The following is a 23,013-nucleotide window of genomic DNA, read 5'->3' as shown; positions in this document are numbered from 1 at the left end:
CAGTTCTCTGGAGTCGGTTTGGTGCATCTGGGCCTTTTAAATGTCAAGCCTCCTTTGGTTCTGCGATGCGAACATGCTGTGTAAAATCACACACTGGAGGGAAATGATGCTGCCGTTGTTTGGTTCTGTGTAAAAATGTAAAGGCAGCATAAAGAGAGGACTTCATAGATCTCTGTGTGAAAAGAGTTAATGTGTCTGAAGTTAGAAAAGTGTTGGAGCTCTCAGCAGTCACGGCGCAGGGGTCAGAGGTCAGAGGTCCGGGGAAACACAAAGACAAACAGCCAACACTGATAATAAATAAAGAGTTTTAATGTATATTTATGTACTGTAAATATATCCAGAATACATGTAAACATAATTGTACACAATAACAGGATATACTTTATTTTCCATACTTGGACTGATATTTCAAGTATGCAGATCAGTTATAGCATCAGATACTTTGCAGTGCTTTCTTGGCAGATGGAAGAATATTCAAAAAAATAAACAGCATAGGAGTTATCTGTAAGAATCCCATCATGCAGTGCAGTATATTGCAGATAACTTTGGTATGGTGTCGACCAAAACAAAGCATGTCAGTTCATTTTTGCGGAAGCAGAGAAAACAGCATCTGGATCCATGTGCACTACAAACAAACCCGTCTCACCCCACAGCTCGTTAAAGTTTGATTTAATCGAAACAAGACAAATATCTGACGGCAGAAAAACAGACATTAATCCTGGTCTGTTTCTTTTTAGAATCTGAATTCACTCTGTGACATTTTGGGTTTACCTTATTTCTTCACAGTGACTCTAACTGCGTGTGGTATATTACATGTTTATGACAGAGTCCGGCACTGGGTCAGGTACCCTACCCACAGAAAGCTATGTAACAGGTAAAAATATATGTAAATGTAAATTCACGGGTAAAAATGAACTCCAGGCGGGTGTGAACAAAAATATATTTTCTATTTTCCAGAATAAAACAAAGTAAAAAGATGTGCAGTATATGTGTAATATTCTGACAGTTCCTTTTGTTTTGAAAGTCAGTGACACAAGTGTAACCTTTGACCCCGTGGTCACATTGGTCACTGACATGGAGGACTCCAGCCATGAAACTTTGCAACCCGAGGATGAGGTGGCAGCCTACATGGAGTTCAAGACACGAGTTAGGTGGGACAAAACGAGATCTCCATGACGGGCTGGAAACTTAAAATAATACTCTGGCAGGGAAAGTGTGAATGGGTTCGACTTTGACTGAGACGTAATGACAGGTAATGGGTTGGCTCTGGTTCTGAGCTTTACTGGTATGGGCAGGTGTAGGTTTTTAAAAATGGACCCGTGGAGGACTCTGATTTAAGAATCGTGAAGAATCAGCTGTTTGATGATCTGAGGTCAGAGACTCAGTTTCTGTTTTTATAATTTGACTCTAATGGACAATAATAAGTCAGTATAACAGATAAGGAAGTGATTTCTGTGACAGCTGCCTGTATAAACTGAAGGTGTCTCACTGTGGATATTTATTAACTGCTGGTTTTAACTCTTTAGTGTCTCTGACCATCAGAAAGCAGGTGTCGTGTGTTTGCCTGTGAGGGGTCTAGTTTTCATCGAGCCGCTCCTGTATCACGTTCACCGAGTGATCTGGATCACTCTGATCTCAGTTCAGCTGTTTCACATCAGTTCATGTTCCTGAAAACAAAGATCCAGATGAATCAGACATCCGATGTTTAGTTTCAGACGGTCAAACAGCAGCTGAGGAACAACACCACACTGCACATTCAAACTGCAATAATCAATAACTCTGTACACGTTATGACTGTACACTGCTGCCCACATCAACAGTTTGTAGTTACATTCAACAGTCATTCATCATTAACTCAGCACTAACGTGGCTAACTGAAGCTTTGCTTTGACTCCACCTTCATGACATCACTTCCTTCAACACATGTCATTCACAGAAAACAGTCTGGGTACTTTTCATCATGCTAATATGTCTCCTCGTGTCTTAATCCCGCCTGCAGGAAATGCAAGCAGAGGACGGAAGGAAGCAGGCCCCCAGGAAGTGCGCCAGGCTTTAAAGCCAGTTTTGGTAGTGGCGAAACAGTGGTATGGTGATCACCTGCATCTGTTATGTGATGTCATTTTTTGAGCATCACAACCCCAATATAATGACTCATTCCACTATCAGGATTCAGTCCATTTAGTCTGATAACATTTGAAAATCTAAAAGAGCTGCAAAATTAAATTATTTTATCCCAGTTCAGGTAAGCAGAGCGCTAAACTGGAAGTTTTCTGCTCAGCCACGCTCGATGGCCATAAGTCTTAAGTCTTTGAAGTTCTCTGATGGTACGAAAATTCCTTCCTGCAGAACCTGCAGAGAACGGTGCTCCTATCAACAGATCAATCTGGACGTTTTTTAAATGTAAATGTTCCATTCACATTCTCGAGTCACATTTGGTCCATTCAGAATGGACCCACGATCCACTTTTGGACTATGACCCACCAGTTGGGAACCACTGCTTTGCACAAAGTGGGTGCTCTGAGAATAAACTGTGAATAAGGAGTCATATGGGTGTGCAGCATTATACCTCATGGAACACAAAACACAACTTGACGTGACCCACTGAGGGCCTCCGTTGTCACGCCACTTGATAAAAGACTTCTATGTAGGATACACTGATGTTTCCTCATTCTGAGCTCCTCCAGAAGCCTCCTCTCTCCTCATCTCCTTGATGTGCATTTAAGAGATTGGAAGATCTTCCATCATGGCGGAGGGGAACGATTTCCAGGTCACGGGAGCAGAGAGGAGGACGAGGAAGCATAAGCTAGTATAATGAAAAGCACCCTGTGAAGTCAGAAGCTCCAGTCATCTCTGATTTTCTGCCTTCAAAGAGAATTCGTCACTTTGACGGAACTAAAACACAGAAAAATATTTGAAGTCCAACTTCCTCCACACATTCATCTGAACAACTTCAATATATTCAACACAACAGAACTGATTACAGAGATGTTCTGACATACTCTAGTTCCTGTACCCTGGCAGATAAACACTGGAAATGTTCTTGTATTATCTCTGATTGGTTCTCTGACCTGGATACATGTGAAGCTAAACACGTCTGCAATCAATTATTTTGTATTATCAGTTTGACATTAAAGAGTTCTGCTGATCAGCATCAAATTAATCCACTGATAATTAATAAAAAATGATGGAGGAGCATTCTTTATATGGGCGCTGTATTTTCTAATCTCACAAACACACGTGTACATATGTGTCATTTTTACAGCAGGTTAAAGACTCCTTGTTAACATTCTGATCAATTGTTATTGTCTTCTGATCAATATTTCTCTATTGCTAATATTTCTTCACAGCTAAAAGATAAAAATTCACGTAAGCAACAACATCAGATTGTTTAAAAAATATTAACAATCCTAAACCTGAAACAATCCTGGAAAAACATTTTCAAAGAAATCACTCTGTCTGAAGGGACGACAATTTTAACAAGAATCTTATCTGACATTTACAAACTGCAGGCAAAGCTCCGCCCCCGACCTCCGATAAACTCCGCCCACTAACACCTGGACTCTGACCAGGTCAGGGTTAAGCCTTATTCATGAGGCTCATGAGAATCCATTTAGAGTTTTCTTTGATGACTATGTGTTGACTTAGTGTTGACTGAGTGTTGACTTAGTGTTGACTGAGTGTTGACTTAGTGTTGGCTGAGTGTTGACTTAGTGTTGACTTAGTGTTGGCTGAGTGTTGACTTAGTGTTGGCTGAGTGTTGACTTAGTGTTGACTTAGTGTTGACTTAGTGTTGGCTGAGTGTTGACTTAGTGTTGGCTGAGTGTTGGCAGAGTGTTGACTTAGTGTTGACTTAGTGTTGGCTGAGTGTTGACTTAGTGTTGACTTAGTGTTGGCTGAGTGTTGACTTAGTGTTGACTTAGTGTTGGCTGAGTGTTGGCAGAGTGTTGACTTAGTGTTGACTTAGTGTTGGCTGAGTGTTGACTTAGTGTTGGCTGAGTGTTGACTTAGTGTTGACTTAGTGTTGGCTGAGTGTTGGCTGAGTGTTGACTTAGTGTTGGCTGAGTGTTGACTTAGTGTTGGCTGTTGACTTAGTGTTGACTGTTGACTTAGTGTTGACTTAGTGTGAGTTTAGTGTTGACTGTCAACTTAGTGTTTGCTGTTGACTTCGTGTTGACTGTTGGCTGAGTATTGACTTAGTGTTGACTTAGTGTTGGCTGAGTGTTGGCTGAGTGTTGACTTAGTGTTGGCTGTTGACTTAGTGTTGACTGTTGACTTAGTGTTGACTTAGTGTGAGTTTAGTGTTGACTGTCAACTTAGTGTTTGCTGTTGACTTCGTGTTGACTGTTGGCTGAGTGTTGACTTAGTGTTGACTTAGTGTTGGCTGAGTGTTGGCTGAGTGTTGACTTAGTGTTGACTTAGTGTTGGCTGAGTGTTGACTTAGTGTTGGCTGTTGACTTAGTTTTGACTTAGTGTTGACTTAATGTGAGTTTAGTGTTGACTGTCAACTTAGTGTTTGCTGTTGACTTCGTGTTGACTGTTGGCTGAGTATTGACTTAGTGTTGACTGTTGGCTGAGTATTGACTTAGTGTTGACTGTTGGCTGAGTATTGACTTAGTGTTGACTTAGTGTTGACTGTTGGCTGAGTATTGACCTAGTGTTGACTTAGTGTTGACTTAGTGTTGACTGTTGGCTGAGTATTGACTTAGTGTTGACTTAGTGTTGACTGTTGGCTGAGTATTGACTTAGTGTTGACTGTTGGCTGAGTATTGACTTAGTGTTGACTTAGTGTTGACTGTTGGCTGAGTATTGACTTCGTGTTGACTGTTGGCTGAGTATTGACTTAGTGTTGACTGTTGGCTGAGTATTGACTTAGTGTTGACTGTTGGCTGAGTATTGACTTAGTGTTGACTTAGTGTTGACTGTTGGCTGAGTATTGACCTAGTGTTGACTTAGTGTTGACTTAGTGTTGACTTAGTGTTGACTGTTGGCTGAGTGTTGACTTAGTGTTGACTGTTGGCTGAGTATTGACTTAGTGTTGACTTAGTGTTGACTGTTGGCTGAGTATTGACTTAGTGTTGACTTAGTGTTGACTGTTGGCTGAGTATTGACTTAGTGTTGACTGTTGGCTGAGTATTGACTTAGTGTTGACTTAGTGTTGACTGTTGGCTGAGTATTGACTTAGTGTTGACTGCTGGCTGAGTATTGACTTAGTGTTGACTGCTGGCTGAGTATTGACTTAGTGTTGACTTAGTGTTGGCTGTTGGCTGAGTGTTGACTTAGTGTTGGCTGTTGACTTAGTGTGGGTTAAGTGTACCTTAGTGATGGTTGTTGACTTAGTGTTCACTTGGTGTTGGCTGGTCAGTTGGAGCCCTCAACTGTCCTCTAACATGTCATGTGGTTCAGGGAGGGGGCGGTGATGTCACAAGTCTCTGGCGACATCACATGGTCCTCCCCTGATTTCCGACAGTCTCAGTTAGAAAACCTACTTATTGACCTTCAGTCAAATAAAAAACAATAAAATCTGTAAAAATAAAACTCTCTGGGGCGCCCTAGTAGCTCATCTGGCAGAGCGTGCACCCCCATGTAGGCTGAGTCCTTCGCAGTGGAACGGGTTCAGTTCTGACTTGTGACCCTTTGTTGCCCTGTCTGTCCTCTGTCCTGTCTATCTTCAGCTGTTCTGTCTAATCAAGGCGATTTAAAGCCCACAAATAATCCTAAAATAAATAACTTCTCTGTGAGAAACGGCACATAGAGAGGAAACAGTTCACAGCTGTTTCCTGCAGACTTACAGTATAACTATATATATTTACAGCATCACTGTAGTGTTTGTACAGTATCAGTATATATATATTACCAGTATACAGTCTGAGTGTACGACTCACACACACACACATGCAGAACAGCAGAAACCAATTTCACACTTTCAGAATAAAACAGTCAAAATGTCTATTCTGCAGAAACTAACATGGCTTCTCCTGCAGGCTGTTAAAGAGTTTCAGTATCTTTATAATTAATAACATTAAAGTGTAAATGTAATACTGTAAATCTAACACTCTACTGTGGCAGAAACACAAACAGCAGCGCCAAACAGATTACGAAGACCTTTCGTTCTTCATCAGCTCCTCATCAGCTGTTCCTGCGGTCACCTCCAGTTTATATTCAGAGTATAAAACAGGTGGAGATCAGTCTGTCTGATCTGATGATGAACTCTGTTCATCTGATGGCTTTCAGCTGTTTGAGGTTTCAGATCTGCTTTAAACTGAATCAAATAAAGTTTTAATTCAGTGCAGTCTGAATCAATGACAAGTTATATTCGTTAACAAACAAGATGTTCCTGTTCAGTTTCTGTTTTTCTGTAAACGGATAGAATATAAAAAAACGTGTCAGTTTAGTCCCGAACAACGACAACCCAAAGCCTGTAAAAGCCTGTAAAATCGTCCCTCTGTTTCTGTGATGTCATCAATGATGTCACTCAGGTGATACCTGTACTCAGGTGTTTCCGTGTCTTACATGTTTACATGCGTCTGTTCAATAAGCTTTAACTCATTCATCTGTTCACGTACTGAGGTGAATCTGTTGCCGTTAGTAACAGCATGCTGTGATTCATTATTGCATCTGTCTGTCTGTCTGTCTGATAAACAATCATTTCAGGGCTCAGTTTGTTTTCTTCTTATCATTTTACTTCCTGTTCTTGTTTTACTCCTCCGGAGAGAAGAAGAAGAAGAAAAAAAAAAAAAGCAGACTCCACCTCCCTGATGATGTCAGAGGAGCACGCTCCTCCTACCTGGTGATGTCAGAGGCGCAGACTCCACCTCCTGGTGATATCAAAGCAGCAGACTCCGCCTCCCTGGTGATGTCAGAGGAGCAGACTCTGCCTCCCTGGTGATGTCAGAGGAGCAGACTCCGCCTCCCTGGTGATGTCAGAGGAGCAGACTCTGTCTCCAAGTGATGTCAGAGGACCAGACTCTGCCTCCCAATGATGTCAGAACAGCAGACTCCGCCTCTTGCCCGGACTGTTCGCTAGACAGAAAAAAAAGTTTTTGATTGAAACCAACAACTTAATGAATGACTTCACTCTTCACCTTAGAATGAAAAAGCTATCACACCATGAGGTCCACTATTGTTCTGGAACTTTCAGTCTGATCTTCGTCCACTGAGGTCACGCAGCTGTGGATCGTCAAGAATGAACTTTGTGATTACAAGTTCCAGAACAGCTGCTAAATGGACCTCGACGTGAGATTGTGTTATCAGCTCAGTTTCTCTCTCCATTACTTCTTTTGTCACTTTGAATAAACAGTGATGACGTTTGAACAATGTTTAATAATAATAATGTAAATTTATTTCTGAGCCTCACTAAGAGAGATGTGTCTCTGCCTTAGACTGTATTTGACCTCTCTAACTCCTCTCCCCCCCCCTCCTCTGTTAAATGGTATCTCCCAGGCGCACTACGTCATCAAACCATGTGATGTTTGGTATTGCCGGATTCAGGAAGCTCTCGACTTTTCAAAAATAACATCGTTTTTCTTTTATTTATTATGTATTTGGCACCAGAGCAGCCTAAACACACAAAGTCCAAAATCGCGATGAGTGGTGACAAGTCATGTCATGCCGTTTTTCGACGGGAAAAGTTAAAGGATTACTCGCGATCTTATGTGGAGCTGTTAGCGGGGACTTAGCTGGTTTATAAAAGGTAAGAGTCTCACTCCTACCACTATTTTTGGCTGAGATATACCGTCTAGAAAGTGGGATCATAACTTTCACGTTTCATATGGCTTTATTTGGTGATATTTTATGGTGTTTCTGTGTCATAAACAACATCAGCTATCATAATCACACCTGATTTCAATAAGGTACAATGTTTGAAGCTGGCTGAGTGTTGTTTGATCACTGATAGTACTGTTTTGAAGCCAAGTGACCGACTTGTCATTTGAAGCTCCGCCTGGATCTTTTCATGGTAAAAACACTGTAGAATGGTCATACTTTGAGCAGTCTTCTTCAAATTTGAAACAAGTGTTCATTGACAGTGTGCCTACAGCCCCACAGTGTCATTTACCTGCTCAGATGAAGCCACAGACAGTTATTCATCCTGAAACACGTTTTTTATTTTATCTTAGGCAAAATCTTCTATTTTTTACTGACTTCAGAGGCCCATTACTCTGTCTCTGTATCACCTAGAGTGTTTCTGACACTTTCACAAGAAACTTCAGAGAGTTTTCTTAAGATTCTTTTTGGCCATTGTCTTCATAATGACAGGACTGCAAGGTGTTTAGCTCGGGATATTTCTCGACCACTGATTTTGCGTTGGCGAGATTGGTTGGGTTGCACAACTAATTGGTCATACGTGCAGGGGGCGGGGCCAGTGAGGTATTGCACGTTGCGGTTCTGGTTTGGGAATAGATCGTCATAAAATAACTGTGTGTGTGTGTGTGTGTGTGTGTGTGTTACCTGGATCAGGTGTGACTGTTGTTGGTCTGATCGTTTCTTTCTCCAGCTGGATCTCTGGCAGACTGAAGATGGACGTTGCTGAAATGACATTAAGAGTGATTTTGTGATGTCATGGTCCACAGTTACATCACAGACTGAAAGCTGGGGTCAAAGGTTGTGTTTATACTTACTGTCAGGAAGTGTCATCGCTCTGTTTCCAAGGTTACTAAAGTAACGGTGATTCATTGACTCAGCTGATGAGATCCTCTTCTTCCCTTCAAACTAAAGTTGAAATAAAAACTTTATCGACTGTCATTGTAGAAAACAACAATGTTAGTGTTTTTTCAGACATCGTGATGTCACATCCTGTCGTGGTATTGCCACATGAACATTACATCATAATCACAGATCTAAAAGTGACTGAATACAAACAGTTAATGAGATTCAGAAGTCACCATAACATCTCTGTTTTTAATATCAAGAGTTAGTCCAGTTTAATATTTAATTAAATCAGTGAGACGTTCACTGACCTGCAGGAACTTTGACAACAGGTCCACACCTTCACTGCTGAGCCTGAAACACACACACACACACACACACACACAAAAACAAAACTGAACCTGAGGTCCAGTCTCTCTGCTCTGTACTCGGGACAGTTGTATACTCTGCGTGTAGGGGAGAAACGAGCCGTCTATCTGGATCAGTATATCAATTCAATGATCAATGATCCAGTATCATTGATGCAGAGTGAAAACATCGATCCACGTCATCATCTTTAGGTTACGCTTTTTTTTTCTTTTCTTTTTTAAATTCTGCGTCATCGTCAAACAGCAGCAGCCAAGAGTAAAATGATGAGAATGACGTTATTAACTTGTTAATAAATCAGCAGGGTGGAAATATTTTGGATTTCAGAGAAAACACAGGACAGAGGACATGTCGTATGTAAACAATGTTGTTACGAGATAAAACCCGACGTACCTACCTCGACAGGTGTGTCACTCCGCTAACGTGTTGCAGCAACATTAGCTTCTCTGTTCCAACAGTGTTGGGCTGAAAAACACGTGCACTGAAATAGAGCGCCTGAGGAATGAGTCCTAAAACCGGGAAGTGAGTTAGCATTTTACCACTATTGGTTCCCTGATCTTGAAGTCAGTGGGTTTTTGGTGAGATGCCTCATATAAGGTCTGTGGTTCACACAATCTAAAGAGAGTTCTACGTTGTTCTACAACATAAAATACGTCAGTAAATACCTCACTGTGAACTCTGAAGCTTTTTATGTGTCTTAGAGAAAGCTATTGCTAACAAGTGGCTAAATGAAACCTCAAACTGTCGGAGACGCAGCGACTTGAACCAACCGTGAGTGACAAAAAGTCTAGACTTAGCTTGTTTTATATGTGTTAGTGACGTTAATTCAAAGTAAACGTCATTGCTCTTAAGTGGTTGTAATTATTTGACATTATTTATGTGGTGTTTTTGTCTTTTATTGGCAAAAGTAACATAATAATACCCACATTCCTCGAGGCAGCGGCCGAGGAGGGGGAGTTGCAGCCATTTTTAACTCTAGTCTGTTAATCAGCCCTAAACCTAAACTAGATTATAATTCATTTGAAAGCCTCGTTCTTAGTGTTTTACATCCGACCTGGAAAACCTCGCAGCCACTTTTATTTGTTATAGTGTACCGTGCTCCTGGCCCGTATTCTGAATTTGTATCTGAATTCTCAGAGTTTTTATCCAGTTTAGTTCTTAAATCAGATAAAGTTATTATTGTAGGCGATTTTAACATTCATGTCGACGTTGATAATGACTCCCTGGCTACCGCGTTTATCTCATTAATAGACTCCATTGGCTTCAGTCAGGGTGTACATGAACCCACTCACTGTTTTAACCATACCCTCGATCTAGTTCTGACGTATGGAATTGAAATTGATAACCTAAAAGTCTTTCCACAGAATCCCTTGCTATCAGATCATTATCTGATTACTTTTGATTTCTTTTTACTCGATTACACGCCACTTAGCAACAGTTACTATACTAGATGTTTATCAGATAGTGCTGTCACAAAATTTAAGGAAAAGATTACTTCGTCGTTAAATTCAATACCAATACCTTCAGTAACAGAGGTTTCCCGTGCCGACTTTAACCTCTCCCAAATTGATCATTTTGTTGATAGCGCCGTAGGCTCGCTGCGAACAACGCTCGACTCTGTAGCTCCTCTTAAAAAGAAGTTAACAAAGCAAAGAAAGTTTGCTCCTTGGTATAACTCTCAAACCCGTAGGTTAAAACAAATATCGCGAAAATTTGAAAGGAATTGGCGATTAACCAAACTGGAAGAATCTCGTTTAATCTGGACAGACAGTCTCAAAACTTATAAGAGGGGCCTCCGCAATGCCAGAGCAAACTATTACTCAGCATTAATAGAAGAAAACAAGAACAACCCCAGGTTTCTTTTCAGCACTGTAGCCAGGCTGACTGAGAGTCAAAGCTCTATTGAGCCTTGTATTCCTTTAGCCCTTAGCAGTAATGATTTTATGAGCTTTTTTAATGACAAAATTCTAACTATTAGAGGCAAAATTCATGACTTCCTGCCCTCAGATGGTAGGCCTACCTATCTAACCTCAAACACAGCTGTAGAATCTAATATATATTTAGATTGCTTCTCCCCAATTTCTCTTCAAGAATTGACCGCAGTGATTTCTTCATCTAAATCATCAACGTGTCTCTTAGACCCCATCCCAACTAGGCTACTTAAGGAGGTCTTTCCTTTAGTTAACACTCATATATTAGATATGATCAATATATCCCTATTAACAGGCTATGTACCACAGTCTTTTAAGGTAGCTGTAATTAAACCTCTCCTAAAAAAGCCCACCCTGGATCCAGAGGTGTTAGCCAACTATAGACCAATATCTAATCTTCCCTTTATGTCAAAGATCCTTGAGAAAGTAGTCGCAGACCAGCTGTGTGATTTTCTCCAGGATAATAATTTATTTGAGGAATTTCAGTCAGGATTTAGAGTGCATCATAGCACTGAGACAGCTCTAGTTAAAATTACAAATGACCTTCTGATTGCTTCAGACAAAGGACTTGTCTCTGTACTTGTTTTATTAGATCTTAGTGCGGCGTTTGACACAATTGACCATCAAATTCTACTGCAGAGACTGGATCACTTAATTGGCCTAAAAGGTTCAGCACTAAGCTGGTTTAAATCTTATTTATCTGATCGTTTTCAATTTGTTGACGTTCGTAATGAATCATCCTTACGTACCAAAGTTTGTTTTGGAGTTCCGCAAGGTTCTGTGCTCGGACCAATCCTATTTACTCTATATATGCTTCCTTTAGGTAACATCATTAGAAATCACTCTATAAACTTCCATTGTTATGCGGATGATACACAGTTGTATTTATCGATGAAGCCAGAAGAAAGTAATCAATTAACTAAACTCCATAACTGCCTTAAAGACATAAAAAATTGGATGAGCACCAATTTCCTGATGTTAAATTCAGACAAAACCGAAGTTATTGTTCTTGGCCCCAAACAACTCAGAGACTCTTTATCTGATGACATAGTTTCTCTAGATGGCATTGCTCTGGCCTCTAGCACTACCGTAAGAAACCTCGGAGTAATATTTGATCAAGATTTGTCTTTTAATTCTCATTTAAAGCAAACCTCACGGACTGCATTTTTTCATCTGCGTAATATTGCGAAAATTAGGCCTATCCTGACCCGAAAAGATGCAGAAAAATTGGTCCACGCTTTTGTTACCTCAAGGCTGGATTACTGTAACTCTCTATTATCAGGTAGCTCTAGTAAGTCCTTAAAAACTCTCCAGCTAATTCAGAATGCAGCAGCACGTGTACTAACAGGAACTAAGAAACGAGATCATATTTCTCCTGTTTTAGCTTCTCTGCACTGGCTCCCTGTAAAATCCAGAATTGAATTTAAAATCCTACTGTTAACTTATAAAGCTCTAAATGGTCAAGCTCCGTCATATCTTAGAGAGCTCATAGTGCCATATTATCCCACCAGAACACTGCGCTCTGAGAACGCAGGGTTACTCGTGGTCCCTAAAGTCTCCAAAAGCAGATCAGGAGCCAGAGCCTTCAGCTATCAGGCTCCTCTCCTGTGGAATCATCTTCCTGTTACGGTCCGGGAGGCAGACACCGTCTCCACATTTAAGACTAGACTTAAGACTTTCCTCTTTGATAAAGCTTATAGTTAGGGCTGGCTCAGGCTTGCCCTGTACCAGCCCCTAGTTAGGCTGACTTAGGCCTAGTCTGCCGGAGGACCCCCTATAATACACCGGGCTCCCTCTCTCTCCCTCTCTCTCTCTCTCTCTCTCTCTCTCTCTCTCTCTCTCTCTCTCTCTCTCTCTCTCTCTCATCCTATTACTGCATCTTGCTAACTCGGCCATTCTGGATGTCACTAACTCGGCTTCTTCTCCGGAGCCTTTGTGCTCCACTGTCTCTCAGATTAACTCATATCACAGCGGTGCCTGGACAGTGTGACGTGTGTGGTTGTGCTGCTGCCGTGGTCCTGCCAGATGCCTCCTGCTGCTGCTGCCATCATTAGTCATTAGTCATACTTCTACTGTTATTATACACATATGACTATTGTCACACAAGTATACTGTCAGATATTAATACATACTTTCAACATATTGTACCACAGTAGCCAGAACTATAACTATAATATTATTACTTTCATTAATGTTGTTGTAAGCTACTGTCATTACCTGCATCTCTCTCTCTCTCTCTCTCTCTCTCTGTCTCATTGTGTCATATGGATTACTGTTAATTTATTATGCTGATCTGTTCTGTACGACATCTATTGCACGTCTGTCCGTCCTGGAAGAGGGATCCCTCCTCAGTTGCTCTTCCTGAGGTTTCTACCGTTTTTTTTCCCCGTTAAGGGGGTCTTAAGGACAGAGGGATGTCGTATGCTGTAAAGCCCTGTGAGGCAAATTGTGATTTGTGATATTGGGCTTTATAAATAAAATTGAATTGAATTGAAAAAAGAGTTGTCAGATTCTTTTGTAACAGATGACAGATGATGTCGTTTCATATCTATCGAAGGTCCCTGAATCACAACAGATTAAAAATCATATCATGGCAGACTTTGTAACATCGACAAATATCGTATTGTTGTCCAAAGAATCGATTTCATATCATATCATGATGAAACTAATGATTTACACCCCTGGTAAGTGTGTAGTACAGTTGTGTAGCACAGTTGTGTAGCACAGGTGTGTACCTGGGGGTGTGGTTACTCAGTCTCTCCGCTCTGTACTGAGGGTAGTTGTACGCCACAAATTCGTCATTAGAGCTGATCCCAGGCCAGCTCTGCTCTGTGGGAGTGCCTGCACATTAAGTACACACAATATACTTCAAACACACAAGAATACATTGAACCCATCAAGTACACACTGAGTACACACTTTCCATGAACCCAAATAACTGAAGCTGACTGGGTCTCACCCAGGAGTTTGAAGATGAAGTGGAGCTCCTCCTCTACCGTGGAACCAGGAAACAGAGGTCGACCTGTCGCCATCTCATAGAAGATACAACCAACACCCCTGCAGACAGACAGGCAGACAGACAGGTTGTTAGAGTTGTATCTGTGAAAACACAATCAGCTGATCTGATGTGAAAAATCTCCGTGTATAAAATAATGTGAGATTCAGAAGTTTTTTTTGTCTGGGAAGCAAAGTTTTGTCAGCTGCTCACAGAGTTAGTTCTGCAGTAGTACTTCAGTGAACTGTAGTGGTGAGATGCTTTTTAATGGCATAACAGAATAATGACCAACATTAATATTCAGCGGAGACAACCAGCCTACATTTTAACTGACAGGGAGTAGTCAGGAACCGGGCTCATTTAAAGTACTGCAGTACTGACCACATGTCAATGTGAGTGGAGTAGTCGGTGCTGCCCAGCAGGATGTCCGGCGGTCGGTACCACAGCGTCACCACCTCGTTAGAGTATGTCTTTGTCGGGATGGACTTTGCTCGAGCCAGACCTGGAACACACACAGTGCCTGAGTGACATCATTGCAGTGACATCCCACCTCACTAACATCACAACGTTACATCATTCACTTTGTAGACACTTCGGTCCATAGCAGGAATAGGCTGTCACCGTCTGTCTGTCCGTCTGTAGACTGGTTGTGGTATTACTGTCGCTCTGATGAACTCCGTAACGGTCACAGAGTGGCAGATCAAAACAACACTGCATCCTTGTGTATTGTATATATTTTTTTAAAAATATTTTTTATATATTTTTATATTTGATGTATAGTTGTATATTTTTTGTATAATGTATATTCTGTATATTCCACTTCTTGCCTAAATTTCTGTACTTATGTCATTTCTGGTACACTGAGAGCAAGTCTACCAGAGTCACATTCCTTGTATGCACACACGTACTTGCCGAATAAAGCTGATTCTGATTCTGGTGTTACTGTTACCCGCGGTATACAGATGCCGTTGACTCACCAAAGTCAGCCAGTTTTAGTTCTCCTCGCTCGTTGATCAGCAGATTTTGGGGTTTCAGGTCTCTGTGGAGAACTTTCCTCCGATGACAATACGACAAACCTCGAAGCAACTGGAACAGGAAGAGCTGAGGAGACGCAAACCAGTTCAAAGAATCACTGGTTATCAAATAAATCCAGGTCAGAGAGCTGCTGGTTAGAGTCTACCTTAAATAAAATAACCAACTAACTTCATGACAAATGTGCAGTGATATATTGAGTGAGTATACATATATCAGGGCTGTTAAAATAACAGTAATTTGATTAAGTCCAGTTCAGACCAAAAATTCACGACAAGACAAGTTGAAACAATAAGCTACTGTCAACACTCCATTCTGTAACGTTGTAAAAAGCTGTTGATTCACAGGAAGTGACCACAATAAGACGGTGTATCGCCTCTGGTCACCAACTCTCTGTACTTCCGTTCTGTGTGTGTGTGTGTGTACGTGCGTGCGTGCGTGGTATGAATACATACAAACAGGTACATTAAAGGTTTTCTCACTTTGACATTGTGAACATGGATAATGTTTCCACAGTCGTCCAGATACTGTTTCAGATCTTTGTCCTAAAACCCACAAGAAACATGATTAAATGTTGATTACACCAAATAAGATATGTCTGTGTCTGTCTGTGTCTGTCTGTGTGTGTGTGTGTGTCTCACCAGATACTCAAACACTAGCGTGAGGGACTTCTGTGTGTGGATGATGTCATGGAGCGTGACGATGTTGGCGTGTTTCAGATCCTTCAGCAGAGACACTAAAAGAAAGTACACATATAATAATACACACACAATAGCACAGACACATTAGCACACTCATTGAAGCTGGGGTCTGCAGAAATCTGGAAGACAGTAAAAATACTACATTCTGTTTTTATTTACAGTATCCTGAATCTGGGTTTTATTATTTCTTTCTTACACTTTGAGTTTGAGTAAACAGACTGGATGCTGCAGGTGTGTGTTACACTACACTGTACTGTACTGTAGTGTTACCTCTGTAGTACAGTATTAGTACTGTAGTGTTACTTCTGTAGTACTGTATTAGTGTAGCGTTACCTCTGTAGTACAGTATTAATACTGTAGTGTTACTTCTGTAGTACAGCATTAGTATAATGTTACCCCTGTAGTACAGTATTAGTGTAGTGTTACCTCTGTAGTACAGTATTAGTACTGTAGTGTTACCTCTGTAGTACAGTATTAGTGTAGTGTTCCTCTGTAGTACAGTATTAATACTGTAGTGTTACGTCTGTAGTACAGCATTAGTGTAGTTTTACCTCTGTAGTACAGCATTAGTATAATGTTACCTCTGTAGTACAGTATTAATACTGTAGTGTTACTTCTGTAGTACAGTATTAGTGTAGTGTTACCTCTGTAGCACAGTATTAATACTGTAGTGTTACCTCTGTAGTACAGTATTAGTGTAGTGTTACTTCTGTAGTACAGTATTAGTACTGTAGTGTTACCTCTGTAGTACAGTATTAGTACTGTAGTGTTACTTCTGTAGTACAGTATTAGTGTAGTGTTACTTCTGTAGTACAGTATTAATACTGTAGTGTTACCTCTGTAGTACAGTATTAGTACTGTAGTGTTACTTCTGTAGTACAGTATTAGTGTAGTGTTACTTCTGTAGTACAGTATTAGTACTGTAGTGTTACCTCTGTAGTACAGTATTAATACTGTAGTGTTACCTCTGTAGTACAGTATTAGTGTAGTGTTACTTCTGTAGTACAGTATTAGTGTAGTGTTACTTCTGTAGTACAGTATTAGTACTATAGTGTTACCTCTGTAGTACAGTATTAATACTGTAGTGTTACCTCTGTAGTACAGTATTAGTGTAGTGTTACTTCTGTACTACAGTATTAATACTGTAGTGTTACCTCTGTAGTACAGTATTAGTACTGTCGTGTTACCTCTGTAGTACAGTATTAATACTGTAGTGTTACCTCTGCAGTACAGTATTAGTGTAGTGTTACTTCTGTAGTACAGTATTAGTGTAGTGTTACTTCTGTAGTACAGTATTAGTACTGTAGTGTTACCTCTGTAGTACAGTATTAATACTGTAGTGTTACTTCTGTAGTACAGTATTAGTGTAGTGTTACTTCTGTAGTACAGTATCAATACTGTAGTGTTACCTCTGTAGTACAGTATTAGTGTATTGTTACCTCTGTAGTACAGTATTAGTATAGTGTTACTTCTGTAGTACAGTATTAATACTGTAGTGTTACTTCTGTAGTACAGTATTAGTACTGTAGTGTTACTTCTGTAGTACAGTATTAGTGTAGTGTTACTTCTGTAGTACAGTATTAGTACTGTAGTGTTACCTCTGTAATACAGTATTAATACTGTAGTGTTACCTCTGTAGTACAGTATTAGTGTAGTGTTACTTCTGTAGTACAGTATTAGTGTAGTGTTACTTCTGTAGTACAGTATTAGTACTGTAGTGTTACCTCTGTAGTACAGTATTAATACTGTAGTGTTACCTCTATAGTACAGTATTAGTGTAGTGTTACTTCTGTACTACAGTATTAATACTGTAGTGTTACCTCTGTAGTACAGTATCAGTACTGTAGTGTTACCTCTGTAGTACAGTATTAATACTGTAGTGTTACCTCTGTAGTACAGTATTAGTGTAGTGTTACTTCTGTAGTACAGTATTAGTACTGTAGTGTTACCTCTGTAGTACAGTATTAATACTGTAGTGTTACTTCTGTAGTACAGTATTAGTGTAGTGTTACTTCTGTAGTACAGTATCAATGCTGTAGTGTTACCTCTGTAGTACAGTATTAGTGTATTGTTACCTCTGTAGTACAGTATTAGTATAGTGTTACTTCTGTAGTACAGTATTAATACTGTAGTGTTACTTCTGTAGTACAGTATTAGTACTGTAGTGTTACTTCTGTAGTACAGTATTAATACTGTAGTGTTACTTCTGTAGTACAGTATTAGTACTGTAGTGTTACTTCTGTAGTACAGTATTAGTGTAGTGTTACTTCTGTAGTACAGTATTAATACTGTAGTGTTACCTCTGTAGTACAGTATTAGTACTGTAGTGTTACTTCTGTAGTACAGTATTAGTGTAGTGTTACTTCTGTAGTACAGTATTAATACTGTAGTGTTACCTCTGTAGTACAGTATTAGTGTAGTGTTACTTCTGTAGTACAGTATTAGTACTGTAGTGTTACCTCTGTAGTACAGTATTAGTACTGTAGTGTTACTTCTGTAGTACAGTATTAGTGTAGTGTTACTTCTGTAGTACAGTATTAATACTGTAGTGTTACTTCTGTAGTACAGTATTAGTGTAGTGTTACTTCTGTAGTACAGTATTAATACTGTAGTGTTACCTCTGTAGTACAGTATTAGTGTAGTGTTACCTCTGTAGTACAGTATTAGTACTGTAGTGTTACTTCTGTAGTACAGTATTAGTACTGTAGTGTTACCTCTGTAGTACAGTATTAGTACTGTAGTGTTACTTCTGTAGTACAGTATTAGTGTATTGTTACTTCTGTAGTACAGTATTAATACTGTAGTGTTACCTCTGTAGTACAGTATTAGTGTAGTGTTACTTCTGTAGTACGTAGTACCTTCTCTGATTGCAGTACACGGAGCTCCTTCTTCATGTTCCAGTCGAATTTCCTTCAGAGCCACGAGGTTATCAGTCAGTTTACTGCGACCTTTATACACTGTAGCATATGTCCCCTACAGAGAAACAGGTGGAGAGGGACAGTTGAGACAGAGAGACAGTTAGAGAGGGACAGGTGAGACAGAGGGACAGGTAGAGAAGGACAGGTGAGACAGAGAGACAGGTAGAGAGGGACAAGTGAGACAGACAGGTAGAAAGGGACAGGTGAGACAGAGGGACAGGTAGAGAGGGACAGGTGAGACAGAGAGACAGGTAGAGAGGGACAGGTGAGACAGAGAGACAGGTAGAGAGGGTTTGATTCAAACTGTCTGTTCACTTTAACGCAGATGAGTCCTCACCTCTCCCAGTTTGTCCAGTTTGATGTACGTCTCCAGTTTCCCAAAACCAATCTCTGACTGCAGAGACAGACAGGGAGACAGACCGTCCATATATAACCTGTATCAAGACACCAGACTCTGATAATAGAATACAATAGAAACAGGAAGACGTACCAGAGACACTCTGCGCAGCCTTCGGCTAATTGGCTGCTCAAACAGAGCCGGACCAATCAGATTAAACTTCTCCAGGTAATCGTCTGGAAGACGGATGTCGGCCGGTAACGAGAGACGTTTGTTGATGTCCTGAAACATGACAGAGACAGAGACAGAGACATAGATCTGATTGTCCTTTCTCTGTTAAAGACAAACGTCACCCACTAAATGTGTGTTTACAGATCAGTGTGTGTGTGTGTGTGTGTACCTCAGAGGAGATCTTCTTGTTTCTCAGTCTCACTCTGACGGGACTTTGAACATCATCTGATGAAGAAGCTGGATCACTTTCTCCATCTGAACTCATCTTCACATCCTCATGGACGATCTCTGAAAATACACAAACAAATACACGTACACAACATGAACACAGAATCTGACAGCAGTACTACACAGTACTACACAGTACTACAGCACAGAGTACACTCTGGATTCAAAAGCAGTGGTGTGGTTCAGGTGGTGCAGTATTTGTACCCAGTCTGGTGGTGTGGTTCAGGTAGGAGCTCAGGCTGCGTCCGAGGCCTCGAGGCTTCCTCAGTGAGCTGCTGTACGACTGTAGGAGAGACTGAACTGATGAAGACGAACCTCGAACCTTCAAACTTCCAGAGGAACCACGAAGAGACACCACCTCTGATGGAGGGATGGTGGAGGGGAATGAAGGATGGAGAGGTAATGGAGGCATGGTGGAGGGATGACAGAAGAGTGATGTAGAGATGATGGAGGGATGATGAAAAAAAAGTGGAGAGGTGATGGACGGGGGATGATGGTGGGATGGTGGCGAGGTGATGGAGGGGTGGGAGGAGTTAATGTTTGATGGAGGATGTTGATTGGTTGATTAAGGGGGGGGGGAAGAGAAACAAAGATCAGAGAAGCAGATCAATTAACTGATCGATTGGTCATTCCAACAGACGACCAATCAAAATCATAAATCCAACCAACCAATCAGATCAGAGGGAGGAGTCAGGTGTCACTTTTTTCACCCTGTCACCACTGTGACGTTTAAATTTTAACGCAGCATTCACTGGGCCGACTGCCGGCAACTTTTAAGGTGGAACGTTAACTTGTAATGTTACTCAATGCATGAGTTGATGACGTGAATCCATCAGCACACCTTAAATTTCACTGTGACAACTTTGACCATCACTTTAGTTTTTATATGACACACACTTTTAGTAATGACTTTAAAAATATGGATTAATTTGGAGCGGATTATGTGAAGGTCATATATTCTAATCCTCACTTCCTGTGGGCTACAGCAACACTAAACCCCTGGGCTCGTATTCACAAAGAATCCTAAGACTAAAAGTAGCTCTTAGTGACGTCATTCTAAGAAAAATCTTAGATTTTCCCTTGGTAAGATAAAAGTTATTCACAAAGCATCTTAGGCCTTAAGACAGCTCCTAAGGTGAAAAACTTAAGAGGAGGAGGAGGACTTTTAAGAAGCCTAAGAGTGTCTTAAACAGAGAAGATGGCGGAAAGACAGAGAGGAAGGAGAGATATTCTCCGTATATTGAACGACAGTGATTTAATAATACGACGCTACCGGCTTGATCGTGCAGGGATAATTACTTTTCCCACCCAGCGTAGTAACGCAGTAACGCCCGCTTTGGATTGCAGCACGTACCAGCGCTTCTCACACTCATCGCTTGTGCGTAAAAGGAGAGGGAACGACGCATTGATTTGTTGGGCAATGTGCTCCCAAGTCTGCCTCTTCCCTTGTGCCGTGATCCCGGGACCGAATTTCCCTCTTAAAGCTCTGCTGTTCTCCTCCACGAGCTGTGCCAACAGCAGGCACTGCTCTTCTGTCCAGTTCGGCTTTCTCGTTCTTTTTTTCTCCATTTCGTTCGTTGTTTTGGTCATTCTGCCAAATCAAACCGCTTTTTACAAGGAGGCCAGCAATCACAGTAACTGCTGACAGCTGAGTCTGCGTCCACCATTAATATTAAATAGATTAAGTAGTAAAATTACCAGCATGGCGAGTAAACATAATAAGCAAATCAATATAATAATCGGCATGTGAATGCAGTACGTTCAAACATTTTAAAGCTGTGTAACAGTTAATTTAATTTTGCTGAGTTTCATCATTATTTTCACGATTACACATTTCTTATTTCTTAAGTTCTATGATCGGTTCATTTCACTGTTCATTCATTACTTTTTTGTAACAACCAATCACAGCTTTCAGAAGACTGCGTCATACCTAGCAACGGGGTCAACCACACCTCCTCACTAAGATAAAAGTTTCTGTCCCCTCCTTGCTCAGAGTTGCTCTCAGAAACTTCCTGAATCACTCTTAAGCTAAGATTCCTTGCTAGGAATTTGTCAGGCTAAGTTAGGAGCTCTCTGAGAGGACTCTGAGAATCTTTGTGAATACGGGCCCTGAGCTTGCCTGGGAAGGACTAAATGCACAAAGCTGCTATTTTTAAATATCCCATGGAGAAAGACTCTCACTGCAGTCTGTTCTATTTTGTTGTGAAAATGTGGGCGTGCAGCCTCGTTCTGTGGACAATAAACCAGGTGCAGACTTCCATCTGTGTCACCGCTGATGAGGAAATACAGCGAGTGCTGGACGGAGCAGTGAGTGACAACAACCCCGCCCACATTTAAGACGACTGTCTGTGGTGGAAACATCAAACAGTGGTCACAGTGACCTTGACCTTTGACAACTTAAAACTAATCAGTTAATTGTTTAGTCCAGGTGGACATTTGTGCCAAATTTGATGAAATTCAAGGCAAAGCATTCTTGACATATCTTGTTCACAAGGATGGGACGGACGTATGGACGGACAGACAACCTGAAAACATAAAGCCTCCGGCCACGACTCTCACCTGTGTGGAAGTATGAAAATACGCCGGCCTCAGAAGAAACACTTTGGTGGACGCAGCCCATGAGGCCTGTTTGTTGTTCATGACACTACAGTGTTATTATATTCATGTTGTCGCTGCTCCTGTCGAACAGTTCAGTAATTTATTTCAGACGCCTCTACTTTTTGTAAACAGATCAGCATTTAAAACGCCCGCCTCCACGTGCTGGGCAGGTTTGGCAAGTATTCGGCGGCTGAGCATCAGGAGCTCAGGTGCAATGCATCCTGGTACATGTAGGAACTGAGGTAACAGCTGTGTAAGAAGGAAAACTCAGCTCTAACTAACTACACACCATCAACACTGAACATAGTGAACTTCTCCTTTAAGTACCTGGGGGATCGGGGGGCACTGAGGGTGGGCATGTGTGTGTTACCTGAGTCACTGTGTGATGTCACTTCCTGGTTGATGGTGTCACTCAGCGTCCTGTCCCCTCCCCCGGCCCCTCCCCTCCCCAGAGTGAGTGACAGCTGCCGTTTGATCTTCCTCATCCTCTCCATGAGGGGGGGCCGGGGGGGCAGGGGAGGGCGTGATGCTGAGGGGGGCGGGGCAGCCAGCCTGGAGACCACACCTGGACAGGTAGACACAGGAAATGAAGGCTAGGATACCAAAATATAAGTGATGTCACCATTTCAATTCTGAATTCAGAAAGGACTGAAATGTGGTTTTGATCTTGACGATTTTAAATAAATGATTTAAATCTGACAGTGTGGTCTCAGAGTCAGCCGTTACATCACAGCTGATGTCATGTTGCTGCTCTTTAAAGCTCCAGTGTGTATTCAGGGGCGTCTGTCAGCAGACATGGAGCACAGTATTCATAACCATGTTTTCTTTAGTGTTTAATCACCTGAAAATAAAAATCGTTGTGTTTAGTTACCTCAGAATGAGCCCTTTATATCTACATATCTAGCAAGATATTGTCTACAGAGATCACTATGCTGTTTCTACAGTAGCCCAGAAGGGACAAACCAAACACTGACTCTTGACAGGGACATTTGCTTTCCTGCGTCATCTATCATAGTTCTCCTACATGTTTGGC

At 41.2% G+C, this 23,013-nt stretch overlaps 1 protein-coding gene across 3 annotated transcripts in view; it reads right to left on the bottom strand.

Annotated features, from left to right (window-relative positions):
* cdk16 (cyclin dependent kinase 16) overlaps positions 1 to 23,013 on the bottom strand; it is a 29,901-nt gene that overhangs the window by 5,371 nt on the left and 1,517 nt on the right. Inside the window, exons 2-18 of one of the 3 annotated variants that reach the window (XR_013491909.1) lie at positions 22,351 to 22,545; positions 19,587 to 19,742; positions 19,324 to 19,442; positions 19,077 to 19,205; positions 18,924 to 18,980; positions 18,527 to 18,641; positions 15,609 to 15,703; positions 15,450 to 15,512; positions 14,913 to 15,036; positions 14,317 to 14,437; positions 13,900 to 13,997; positions 13,676 to 13,781; positions 8,955 to 8,997; positions 8,616 to 8,706; positions 8,446 to 8,523; positions 6,908 to 7,020; positions 292 to 6,875 (exon numbers count right to left, since the gene is read on the bottom strand). Coding sequence is in view for 1 of the 3 variants with exons in the window: in XM_033628964.2 (XP_033484855.2) it covers positions 6,983 to 7,020; positions 8,446 to 8,523; positions 8,616 to 8,706; positions 8,955 to 8,997; positions 13,676 to 13,781; positions 13,900 to 13,997; positions 14,317 to 14,437; positions 14,913 to 15,036; positions 15,450 to 15,512; positions 15,609 to 15,703; positions 18,527 to 18,641; positions 18,924 to 18,980; positions 19,077 to 19,205; positions 19,324 to 19,442; positions 19,587 to 19,742; positions 22,351 to 22,474 (1,557 nt within the window). In the remaining 2 variants the exon portion in view is untranslated. Of the gene's footprint in view, positions 1 to 291; positions 7,021 to 8,445; positions 8,524 to 8,615; positions 8,707 to 8,954; positions 8,998 to 13,675; positions 13,782 to 13,899; positions 13,998 to 14,316; positions 14,438 to 14,912; positions 15,037 to 15,449; positions 15,513 to 15,608; positions 15,704 to 18,526; positions 18,642 to 18,923; positions 18,981 to 19,076; positions 19,206 to 19,323; positions 19,443 to 19,586; positions 19,743 to 22,350; positions 22,546 to 23,013 lie in introns of those variants that run through there. The other 2 variants (XR_013491908.1, XM_033628964.2) reach the window with 2 other exon arrangements.

Source organism: Epinephelus lanceolatus, chromosome 8 (genome assembly GCF_041903045.1).
Source record: "Epinephelus lanceolatus isolate andai-2023 chromosome 8, ASM4190304v1, whole genome shotgun sequence".
NCBI classification, from domain to species: domain Eukaryota; kingdom Metazoa; phylum Chordata; class Actinopteri; order Perciformes; family Serranidae; genus Epinephelus; species Epinephelus lanceolatus.
This window is presented reverse-complemented; position numbering and strand designations above follow the sequence as displayed.